The 13,014-nt window shown below is 40.5% G+C and overlaps 1 protein-coding gene across 6 annotated transcripts in view; it reads left to right on the forward strand.

Annotated features, from left to right (window-relative positions):
• NPAS2 (neuronal PAS domain protein 2) overlaps window positions 1-13,014 on the forward strand; it is a 104,422-nt gene that overhangs the window by 1,508 nt on the left and 89,900 nt on the right. For 4 of the 6 annotated variants that reach the window (XM_085558086.1, XM_085558063.1, XM_085558082.1 and 1 more), the window contains exon 2: window positions 9,623-9,760. The exons of the other annotated variants lie outside the window; for them this stretch is intronic. In XM_085558086.1, the coding sequence (XP_085414212.1) occupies window positions 9,623-9,760 (138 nt within the window). The remainder of the gene's footprint in view (window positions 1-9,622; window positions 9,761-13,014) is intronic. 6 annotated transcript variants of the gene reach the window in all.

The following is a 13,014-nucleotide window of genomic DNA, read 5'->3' on the forward strand; positions in this document are numbered from 1 at the left end:
TGAAAATGAAGGTTTTCTAGAACTAGGTATGTGACATCAGGGTGATTCCTCAAGCTGGCAGCACTTGTGTGCTCCAAAGCCTGGGTCTTCAGTGAGCTTTCCTAAATTAGTTCTCCTTCATAAATAAAGGTGCCTTCCTGCACATTAGCAAGGTTGAATCCACAGAATTATGATTTTTTTTTCCAAATCTCTACACTGAAGCATGCAAGAGCCCTTGAAGGAGTTGTTTCTTTTTTCATAGGCAGCAATGTTGTCTACAGTTAAAATTAGCTAGTGCTTTCTAGTACAATGATCTGCTGTCAGGTGGTTATGCATTTCCTAAGCTTGAGCTTAGGCTGGTATTTTCCAGGATGAGTGCCTTCTGAAGGCAGACTGTCTTTGGGAAGTTTCAAATTAAATGGTTTGGTTATTTCTGAGAACGTGGTAAGACAAAAACTTGTTCTTTGACCACGTATTTGATGAAAATGGTTTAGGTATACATCCTGCATTAGGAGACCTTGATCTGGGAATCTGAATTTCTTTCACTGCGCTAAGAAACACTTTCCTTCAGATTTAAATTCTTGTGGCATCATGTTTTGGATCAAGGAAAAGATATTTTGCTTGGGATCATCTTGTGATGGGGGTGCGCATTTTGTTGATCCTCTGAGAATCTTCCAGAATTTCTTTCCAGTATAATTTTATCACAATGCTCCAGGCATGTGCTCTTGGGAGAGGACTTGTTGAGGGCTTGACTGTTGCACTTGCTTGAAGATGTTCTCAGCACAAGGCATGCTGAACATCCCAGCACTGTTAGGAGCTGAGCAACTGCTCCTCTTCCTGGGAAGGATGAGAGCATTCCAGTTGGTGGCTGATGGGCTGAATGGACTTTTCCCCCAGTTACTCTTCCAAGGTGTTGCTTCTACAGTGAGTTCAGGAAGGAGAATAGAAGACTTTCTCAACTGTGCCTTCAGTGGCAGGGTGTGCCTGGTGATGCAGTGGAAGAGTGAAGCAGGAGACTGTTTAATTCACTTGCATGGTGACAAGAAATTGTGGTACTAGAACTGTCCCACTTCTGAGAAGTACTGGTGATGGATACATGGAGAAACTGAAGACAAGAGAATAGAGACAAAGGATTTGTGGGGTCATGGATGACAAATCTTGGGAACAAGGTGCAGGGAACTGTAGATACAGGTGGTAAACCCACGCCAAGAGAAGGAATGGTGGAAAGGAGGAACTTGACACTTGTGTACAGGGACAGGAGACCTGAACATCCGAAAACACAGTGGTTTCCATTCTTTCAATAACCAGGACATGGTACTACTGCTTTTTCATCATTTTCCTCCCCACACTGCCTGCTCTGTGTTTCAGCCCCTGCCTCTGCTTATTTGTCTCTTCCCTGGATTGGTAAATGTCACACAGTTAAAAATAACAGCCAAATACACATTTTATGTGCATTTAATTGCTTTTCTTTCTGTGTTAGATGAACTTAGGTAACTTCCATTTGTGTTTTTAGTTTTGTGTCTAGGCTCTTAAGGGAGATGCACTTGAATTGAAGATTTTGCAGAAGGATCATTATCTGTATAAAAAGATAATTTTCCTGGATTTGGCTTAACTCTATGTTGGTCCTTGCTCTTAATAAGACTTCTTGAAAAGGTAGGCTGAGGCCATGTAAATATTTGTATTATTTTAGCTAATTTAATTCAGTGGGTAATCTGCATCAGCTGATAGACTGATTTTATGAGTCTGACTGCTGAAGTTTGAAAAGGAAACACCATGTAATAGCATTTAAGCAGAATGCGTAGATGGTGGTAGATTTATTTATGCAGTGCTGCTTTTGCTATCGCTGTTTTTTGGGAGAGTCTAAAGCTATTGTGACATGCTATGGGACATAGAATATCTACATATACATACATACATTATATATATATATGTGTGTGTGTGTGTGTGTGTGTGTGTGTGTGTGTGTGTGTGTGTGTGTGTGTGTGTAAAACAGTATATTGCCAGCTGAATTCAAAAATACAAGAGCTGCAAGGCAGAAAAGGCAAGGAGGTGACAAGAGATGTGGGTCATGTAGGCTCATGCTCTGAATAAGGAGCTGAGAAGCTGCAGATGTGGTTCATTCTCTGCTCCTTGCATTTATCTTGTGGTGGCCCAGGGATGTTGGCAGATTAGATTGAGGAATTTAGGGGAATGGCTTTCTTGGCCTCATCCATATAAATTCAACATACATTTTGGGGACAGAGGGATAAATACTGGTTTTATGCTTCTCTTCCTGTGTCTCTTCCCGCTGAAGGCAAACCATGAGGCACAACTCAGTCCCACAAAAATGTTGGTTTTAATTACTTTGATAAAGATTTTGGTGAAGACACTTCTGTTGTTTTATCCAAGGACCATGGCAGAAATCAGTGTTTATTGCAGGCTGCCTCCCATGTTTGGGAAGAATAATCTTATGCATCCCCAGTACTATTTTTAATTCTGCTCTGGTCTGAAAATCCACCTGTCACTTCAGTAAAATAAAGCTCTCACAAAACTTAGGTCACTGGTGAGCTTGGACATTTGTTACTAGGAAATAGTATTGCCATACTATTATGCCAGTATTACAGTACCCCATCTGCCTGCTGTTTCTTGTCCTCTCCTTTAGCTGCAAGCACTTTGAGGCAATGCCACCTCTTTCTCCTGTGTCTTTGTGGCAGGTAGCATGCCTTGAGCATCAAGATACTCCAAAAATGACCATGTAAATTGTGGGAACAGGGTGATTATCTGACCTTCTCCTGCTTGGGCACAAGTCTGTGTAAAACAGCTGGGCTTCTGCTAGCCTGATTATGACAGAAGGTATTTTTCATCTGTTTTACTACTATTCTTAGGGGTCTGCATAAAATATAATTTTTCTAGCCAAGTGGAATGATGATACAGGAAAAAAATTTAGAGGACATGTATGTATGTTTGAGATCAGAACTCAAATTTGGAAATTTGGAAGTTCAGGTATGAAACCTCTAATTTCAAAATGTACAGGCAGTGCTGGCATGACAGTGTCATCTACTGGGACATTTCAATCACCCTTTCTCCTTGAGTATATTCAAGTGATATAAATGTAATATGCATGTCAGTTTGAAAATAAATAGAAGAAAATATATCTATAATCATATAAATTAATGGCTACAGGTCACCAAAGGTGCCAAAGCTTAGACAAAATCTTCCATGGACACCTCAGGGGGAAAAAAAAAAAAAATCAGTGCAATGTGCAGGTGTGAGTTAAAAACCAAAGGGAAATAGAACATTAAGATTATTTTTAAAAGGATGGAAAATAATAAAAAAGAATAATCTTTATTTCACTGTAGCATCTGTAATGTGCTATATCTTCAGTGTCCTGTGCTGTTGATTCCCCCATATCAGAGATGGATAATGGCAAGAGAGAAAGTTTGGAGGGATGTAGCAAAGGTGATCAGAGAAACAGTGTGAGGACTGACAATGCTGATAAAGTGATGGAACAAACATCTGTAAAATTAAGCAAAGCATGGAGAAGGCAAACCAGGAATGACTGATCACAGCCATAGCAGCAGAGGGCACTGGGAAGGCAGTTGCAGGAATGGAAACAAAAGGAGATTGCTCTTCACATAGCATGGTCAGACTGCTGAGCTCCTCACCACAGGATGTGGATGCTGAGAGGTTACATCAGCTAATGAGGTGACTGGATGAGTTCATGGAAGAGAAATCCATCAAGAGCTATTAAACTTAAAACCACTGCCTCTGGCATAGGAAGTTTTGAGCTGCATAATTTGGAAGCTTGGTGAGTATCCTGAAGAAATGCCATCACTGTTTTGACTTGTTCTTGTACTTGCTCCTCAGCACCTGTGTCTGACCATGGCTGAGAGGGGCTGCTGAGCCAGGTAGTCTCCCTTTGTCTTCTCTGCAAAATAAAGTGGGCCAGCCCTGAGCAGGGAAGGTACAAGCCACCAGCAGCATCTTGGCCTTGGGAACTGAGGGGGGCTGGCACATTACAGCACATCTGCCATGGAACAGGCTGTCTGGGAGGAGCTAGTTGAAATGCTCCAAAGAAGAGCCAAGGCATGGTCCAGAACTGTACCACAAAAAGCAGTGTACACTGCTTGAGTGCCCTCCTTGGTGTCCTGTTGTGGACCTGTGCAGTCATGGTAAGAATTAGCTTCTTGTGTTCAAGTAGGTTCAGAAAGCAGTTCATTCAGGGAAGCAATCCCACCTGAAGGCATTGAATAACAAGATACAATGCCTGGCTGAAGAAGTCCCTGCTGGGAGACTGTAATACTGCTACATGCCCCCTGACACAGGCTTCCCCAGCCTTCCCTGCTGCCCAGTGTCAGGGAGAGCATTTGGGCCAAGATTGGGCATCTTCTCTGATGAGGTGTTGCTGTAGTTAGAGTTTCATCTGTCTCTACAAGACCAGGCTTTGACCTTCTGAACTGAGAGGACTGGGAATTAAATTTCTTCACTATCCACTGAATTTAAGCACTGGTTAAAACAGAAATGTTGTGTTGACTGCTGTTTATTAAATGGACAATTTGCTTAATCATCTGAAAGGCAGATTTTAAAGCCATGGATTGCATTTACGATGGCTGTGCTAAACCGAAGGCTGTATTGCTGTCCGCTTAAGCAGTGGTCAAAGCACAATGTATTAAAGCACAGCTCACACTGATGGTGTTTTGCTGGCTTTTGGATGAGGTTTATTGCTATTAAAACAGCAAGCACCAATCCCAAACTTAGCAATGTCTTAAGCCTTTCTGGTAGTATCCTAAAATTTCCAGACACTAACTGATGCAAAAACTCCAATGCAGCACTTAATGGAGCTCACAACGCCTAGCTGTATATTTTTGGGCTACCTTATGTAATAAAATGGCAGGCCCTTGCACTGCCTGCACAAACAAGGTTGCATAAGCAGCCTGGGGAAACAAACGGAGCTCCAAGAGCCCTCCTGAATCCTGCACGTCTTGTTTGATCTCATTTAACATTATTTAATAAGCAATATTAACCTTTTCCTCTCTCCCCCCTTAAATTATTTAGAACCAGCGATACTGACTTAATTTCATGCACAGACATCACTTTTTAGAGAAGTCATCAAACTTTCCGGTCAATTGAGCAGCCTGATGTCTGGGTAGCCTTGAATTTTCTGTAATCAGCACTCAATCTAGTTAAAAAAAAAAAAAGACATTAAAAACAAAGCCTGGAACAGGAAAATACTTGTTTTTCACTCTCATTTCTAATTTGGTAACCATTCTTAAAGTTCATCACTATGGTTTGTTCTGTCAAGGGATAAGCAATTCATTATTCAAGCAGCTTTGGGGTTTTTTCCTTTAAAAACAGACAATGCTATTCAACCATTAGGAAGAAAACCGGCACAACAAAATTGCAATCAATTTTAACAGGCTTGCAGATGGCAATGAATTTCTTTAAGCATAATGTTAGCCGTACAAACAGTAATAATTGAGTGTGATCATTTTTTATCCTTTTATCATTGATAAGCAGACCAGACTGTTTTTCTCTTGATTCCCTCTGTTAGGTGTGTCAAATTTTTAAGCTGGAGGACAATTTTAATAAGGCAGCTTCCACCTGTAATCTCTAAATCAACAGGTGGATGTAACTGTGCAAAACCTGAGCATTCCTGGTTATCTGATTGAGTCAGTGGCTGAATAAATCTGACTTTGAACATGTCCTAGACTTATTGGTTTGGGTGGGACACTCTCATTAATACTTTGGGAGAATTGACATATTTTCCATATTACGCATAAGAATGGCATGCTGGCAAAATCTAGTCAATAAATACTGTGTGCAGCGTGATCAGCTAGAGATGGGATATTTCTGTTATTTCTAATTCTCATACAAAATATCTGCCTCGGTGTTTTTATTGGTTATTCCATGGATTTTAGTTGCAGTATTTGGACTGTTCCTGGTTTTGACATATTAAACAGGAAAAGCTTTTAAATTGGAGGCTTTGCGTTAGACATACCCACATTCCAGTTACACTTCCACCGAGGGTTCCTTTAGTTTATAATTTATAAAGGGGAAGACAGCTATATGATTTCAAAGTGGACCATTAAGGCCACTATTTACTTAGGCAAAATCTTTATCCTGTTCATCAGATAAGCAACAAGTTATTATAATTTGCTTTATCTTTGGTTATGATGATGAGGAAAATATTTTATTCTCCAATACTTTTTAATGCTTTTTTTTCCCATATAGTAATACAATATTTGGGAAAGATCGTTTCATATAAACAGCCTAATCAAACAATAGTTCTGTAAAGCAGCTGGGTGCATTTCCAACAATTTCAGCAAGAGCAAAACTGATGAAAAATAAATAGGTCACTCATAGTCATTCCTGTATTTATATTTTTTTATAAAAAGGCCTGAAGAATCTTCTTTGTTTCTGGGCTGTCACTGAAGTCGATGGAAGCTTTGCTGGAATTATTCTGGGCCTTTAATTTGATTGTTTGTAGAGTGGCACCAGTCATTTTTTTTCAGCTTTTTTCTTTCTTCCCAGCACAAAGGACCTTATTGTCAGCTGACGCACACTGATGTAACTCAGCTCGTTCTAGCAATTACATTTATATTGCCTGGCTTCTAACATCCATATTTATTCAAAAATGCATCATCTTTTTCAGCTACAGAATATCTTGTTATGTCTTGCTGTTATTCAAGTATAAGAAATGAAGCTGCTTTTGGAGCCTGTCCTGCTGTCCTCATTAAGGCAAAACTCCCACTGAAATCAAGGAGAGTTTGGCTTACAGAGAATTACTGACTCGAGTTTCTGAACGGTCTAAACTTACTCACTTTCTCAGTTTGATTTTCTTTAAATGTAATTTTAAATTTTTATCTCAATTTGTATTCTAACTCTTCCCTCTCCTTTTATATTTCTGGTTTTGAATCTTTAGCTTCCTTTTCTAGGATCTTTCTTCTTTTTACTTCTCTCAGGTCTTTGCACCTTCTACTTTCCACCTTGCCCTCCCCTCTTTTATTCTCTTCTCTTACTGTCTCACACTCTCATTCAGTGTTATTCTCAACTTCACTGACTACAGCACTGGAAAAAGTTGATCTACATCATACATGTTTCCAGGAATTTAATTTAGCTTGTTTAGACCCCTTCTATGTACAGGTGCTTATTTTAAGGTACTTGCCTTAGGGCAAAGCAGCAGTTTGTAAGATTGGTGATCCAGGCAGAGATTTATTTGCACAATATTCGTCTCAGTAATCCTTCCTCTTCTTCTGGGTAGAATCTTAGAATTTCCTCTGAAGTATTGATGCAGGGTTTCAGCAAATTGAGTTTTGGACTGATAAAATAAATATTTGGCATTTTATTGCAGTTGGAAAAAAATACTCGTGGATTTTGAAGTCTGCGTAAAATGGATTTTGTTGAGGGTGACAAAACTGGAAATCTCCAGAGAAATGGGTTTTATTCATAATTCTTCTCCTGTGCAATGTTATGAGCTTAGACCACATACATAATGCTTTCTGTGCATCACTTCTCTGATCTGTAAACTAGGACAGCTTTAACAGGGTATTGTAGGGTATGAACAATTCTGGGTGCCAGTCATAACCAGAGGGGCACGAAGCAGGGGACTCTGGGATGCTAAATAAGCCATTGACAGGAAGAGGAGCTACAAGAAGGGTTCTTTTGGGTGTTGATGCACCTCTGTGGTTAGGATACACCAGGCAGTACCTTGTCACTTTGCACCTGATGGCTTTGGAGCTCTCCCTGGATGTCCTGGCTCCATTGGTTTCCTGCACAGTGGCTTGCGTCCCCCCGCCCCCCGCACCCTGCTACCTCTTAATTGTTTGCATTTTTCAGATGGAAAGCATTTGGAGAGTGCCAAGTATTGTTATTTTCTTGCAAGTCTGACTGAAAGTTGTGTTCTTTTTCACAAGACCTAACTCATGATTGTGAAATAAATAGTAGGTATATGGCTTCTTAATGCATAGTATAGCATTTCAAGCTAAGGTTACCAGCTTTCTGCTTCTCAGCATCTGGATCCCTGCAGACATACTTCTTAAAGTAAAAGACATAACACTAAACTCTCTTATTCTCCCTTAAACAAGCAAATACATTTTCTCTTATGGGAATGATAAAAAATTTTCATGGTTCCAAATTGCCTGTTATTCTGGCAAACCTAAAATGAATCAAAAACTACAGGCTATATATAGAGAGTAATGACAGTTAAAGAAGCATTTCTTCTTTGATGCAATTTCTGTTTGATTTTCTTAAAACCCTCCTCTTCCAAAGACCCATTTCCACTACATCTGAACAATAGATTTATTGTCGTCAACTGAATGAGAAATTTGATAAAGATAGCTTTTCTATTTCCATTAAAAATAGATGATTTTTCAGAAGACTGAAGGATGTAAGTTCAATTTTTAAGTCTGAATTTCACATTTCATTTGACCAGTCTATAATATAAATTTTCAAAGTCCTAATTGGCATTAGACTTGGCGTATTTCCGTGCGTATTTTTTCTTGCCATATTTTTTCTCAGTGTGAAACTATTAGAGGGTCATTGCTCTGGTTAATGAAAGAGGGCTGATATTCTTTGTAAGTTGTGAGTGTTTAAATATTCCTCTATGTAAATTTTTCCCTTTAATGAAAAAGTTTAAAGAGACATCTTAAAAAAATTAATGTAAGTGTGTTGAAAAATTCAGGTTACATTCAAAATCTATGATATCCAGTGGTATGAGGTGATGACACATTTCAAATTTGCTACTGTATTATTAAAAGGGGATTCCATATAGGAGATGTAAGCATAAAAAATTGGGTACAATTCACAGAACTGCTGGTTTTGCTTCTGAATTCTTCAGTAGTTTTGTTAGAGTGTATAATCAGTTACACTTGTGCTGATTTAATCAATTATTCTTGTGCACAAACAAACACACACAACACCCATCTAATTTCAGACTGTATTTGAAACATCAGAACTAGAGATTTCACTTAAAATGAAAGAAAATGTTATTTTCAAGCCCCTATAATGATTTTAAAAATGGCAAAGATATATTTGGGAATGATCATATTATTGGGTACCAGCAGCTGTATATCCTCATTCAAAAGTGTATTTGGCTGAAAGACCAATTCATAAATATTGTGTTTGAAGATTGCAGCAAGCTTTCATATTTGCAAGACATAATGTAAAATGTGCAACATTTTTTTTCTTTGCTCCAAGAAGTTTAGACAGCTTGGTCTCCCAAATCTAATGAATAATGGTCAGCAAACAAAAGTATCCATGGCTTCTTGAATAATGGAGGCTGGAGACCATTCTGTCTGTGGTGTGGAAGCAGAAAGGTCAGCCTGCTGGGTCAGTTTGAACACTCTCCTGCATACTGCCAGCCTGTGAAGTGGCTTGGAGGCGGAAGATACCAATAAATAACTTGACACTTGCACTCCATGACTTCACATCTTGTGGTCTATGAACTTCCAGGCAAGCAACAGCCTGCTTCTAGCTGCATTGCTTGGAGAAACCAAGGGATTTGGGGGAATGTCTTATTTTTCTGATGGAAAATGAATCTATTTTTTTCCTTTTTTTGTAGTCCTCCTCTGCCTTGATCTGCTGTTTGGGGAAGTGAGGGGTGTAGCGGGGGAGGTAAGACTTATCTTTGATCTGATGGCTCCTTTCGTTTTGGGCTGCTCTCCAGGAAAAACTTTTTCCCCCTTCGGGACACAGTGCTTTTCATGGCAGAGGCTCTGCAAACAGGAGTGCTGTGGAAGATCCTGAGTTTGCCTGACACGTGTTTGACATATTCACACAAATTCAGCAGAGCAGCTTTATTCAGGTAAACACTTAAGCACATGCTTTACATTACTCAGAATTTCATCTGAGTTTCTTTCCTTGAATATGGAAAGACTGAAGCACATATTTAGGGGCTGAACAGGTCTCCAGTCTGACTCATATATAGAAGAGTGAGGATGGGTTGGATGGAAAGGGAGCAGTCATTGCGGTAGCATGGCAGCTGTGAAGTAAGATGCACTGTCTGAAAATCAGAATGCTACAAAGGGGCCTTATTCTTATGGAAGGCTGTTTTTTGTCTGTGTATGGTCTCAAGAAGAGGAGCGGGCCTGAACTTTTTGCTTTTGTCTACCCATTTGTTCCTCTGTTTCTCCTTATTTTGAATTACTCTGCATATGGCTTGGATGATGTGATGTAGATTTATAATTAGAATTTTTTGGTTGCTCTGCAACCTCATGTTTGTCAGTTTTAAGATTCACCCATCTGGCACCCCAAGAAGAGGACAGTGTTCTTTTGCAGAATACTTTTGGCTATTTGCATATGAAGATGATGCTGTATGCTAAGTCCTCTGAGGATTTCTCATGTTGCATCAGCCACAGAAGGTTTCTGAAATTTATTAAGTATTTGTCAGCAGTGAACACGTACCCAAACCTTTTGGCTCTTTCTAGCTACTTCATTCATGAAAAATGTTTTTTCTCAGTTTTATGTGCAAAACTTAAAGTGACTCAGGCACTGATGTAACCTTTCTCACTTCTTTTGAGGATCTGAATTACAAATCTAGATTAATGTTTTGCAACACAGAGAAGGAAAGAGAAAAGCACTGCAGTGAGAGCTCAGAAATGGTTCTGCAGGAAAGGTTGTTTTGGTGAGCCAGATCTTGTCTGTTCTTAAACATCTTTGCTGATACTAGCTCATGTAAGGGCACAGTGGTAACTTCCTTTAACAGATGTGTATTGTGTGCAGGTACTTTACTTGCAAAACTAAACTCCCTGAGCAGAATGAACTATCTCAGCAAAAGAGTGTTTCAGGGGAGCATAGTAGAGTTGGCAGAAAGATGTTCCTAACATAGGGTTTGTTGAAGGTTCTTTCACATTCCTCACTGACAGTGTCCCCCAAAATTTAAAATACTACAGACTACACCTGGATAGAATATGGATAATGGGTTCCAAAATCTCAACTGATCAATAGCCTTAATTGTTGCATTTCTTCAATGCAACAATGACTTGGTGTGACTTCTGTGGAAGTTGCTTGTTTTGGGGGGATTATAATGTAGGAAGTGTCTCACTTCAGGCCAGCCCCTTTTTTTTTTTTTTTTTGCATTTTATTCTGGAGTTAATCATGTTTTAGAAGTTTCTTCCTAGTCTTGTTTCGTAGATAGTCTGCAGGTTTCTTTTGGAGAAATATATTTGATGTGAATCTCCTCTCACTCTGCCAAAGCATGACACCTCTTGCAAACCATTGTCTTAAAGAACAAAGCAGTAACTGGGAGTCATGTTTCTGGCATGAACTCAGGCAGCACTGCCCATATAGTGTATTTTTCCATTTAAGACTGATTTTCCATTGCTTCCTCAATTCTTACCCATTTTAGCTAGGGCCGTAATTGCAAGACTGCTTTTACCCATTGTATTGAATTTGCATGGAAAGTGAAGGCTATAGGTGTGTATTTTCTGAGAAACTACTAGAAACTTCCCTGGTGTCTGACAGAGCCAATGCCAAGTGGCTCCAAGACAGAGCCACTCCTGGCCAAAGCTGAGCCAGTCAGCAAATGTACTAATGATTTTGGGATAACATACATAAGAGGGAAAAAAACAGTTATGGGCAGGAGTAACTGCGGCCAGAGAGAAGCAGCTTTGCAGACACCAAGGGAGGTAAAGAAGGAGGGGGAGAAGGTACTTCAGGAGCTGAGATACCCCTGGACCCCTGGAGGCTGTGCTGAAGACCATGGTAAGGCAGCCCACACTGAAGCAGGTTTGCTGGCAGGACTCGTGACTCCATGGGGAACTCACACTGGAGCAGACCATTCCTGAAGGACTGCACCTTGTGGTAGAGGTAAACACGCTGGAGTGGTTAGTGAAGAACTGTAGCCTGGGGGAAGGACTCCTGTTGGAGTCCTCCATGAACTGTCTCTGGTGGGAGGGACCCCACACTGGAGCAGGGGGGCAACACCTTTCCCTGAGGGGGAAGCAGTGGCAGAAACAAAATGGATGAACTGACTGCAGCCCCCATTCCCTGTCTCCCTATGCTACTGGTGGGTAGGAGTTAGAGAATCAGAAATGAAGTTAAGCCTGGGAAGGAGGGAGCAGTGGCAGGAAGGTGGTGTTAAGATTTGTTTTACTTCTCATGATTGTACTCTCATTTTGTTAGTAATAACTTCAGGTAATTTCCCCAAGCTGAGTCTGTTTGGCCCCTAACAAAGTAACTCGTGGATGATGTCCAGTCTCTCTCCCCATCTTTAGCTCTTGAACCTGATGCTACATTTTGTGTCTGCTCTCCAGCTGAGGAGGAGAGTAATAGAGCAGCTTCGGTGTGCCCCTGGCATCTGGCCAGGGTCAAACCACCACATCCATGTTCTTTCTGCTGCTACTGCAAAGGATGATGATGCCTTACTCCCAACTCTGGACACCAGTGTGTCAGAGCAGAAAGCTGATCTTGCTGAAATTTAGCCTTTTATTTATGTGGATGGGTTAATTGTCAGCTGTTGTATTTTCCTAAGCTGGGTTACTGTGCAGCCACACAAATTGCAGAGGTGGGAAGAAGAAAAAGGATCTCCTTTGGAACCAGTGTGGGTTTAAGCCACTTTAGAGTAACTGCTAAACTTTTTACTCTAATTTCTGGATGAGAGGAGAAGTGGGGCTTGAGGGGAACTGAGTGAAGAAATGGAGTCAAGGCTGAGACTCAAGGATTTGTACTGGTCAGGCAAGGACATAATGAGCTGGGGTGAAAAATGGATCAGTAGGAGTGGGAACAGTGAGCATGGATGGAATTGAAAATGATGACCAGTAGGAGAAGGAGCATGGACGAGGAGCAAGGGAGACAAGGAAATTTCAGCTCTAATTCCTGGCAGTGAGGAAAAAGAAGAAATGAAGAAGAAGTCCTTAGTACATGCTTGGCTAAGGAGGGAGTGGTGTGATCTACTGGAAAGAGAGGATGTCATGAAGGGAGCAGGCATGGAGCTGAGCCTGGATGGCAACAGGGGAGAAAGACATTGGAGGAGAAGAATTTGCACTGAGAAAAATCTGAAAGTGAGGTTCATAGGAAGTACCTGGGACTTGGACAGCCAGAAATAGAGATGAGCATGTG

The sequence above is a fragment of the Lonchura striata genome, chromosome 1 (genome assembly GCF_050655825.1).
Source record: "Lonchura striata isolate lonStrDom1 chromosome 1, ASM5065582v1, whole genome shotgun sequence".
NCBI lineage: Eukaryota > Metazoa > Chordata > Aves > Passeriformes > Estrildidae > Lonchura > Lonchura striata.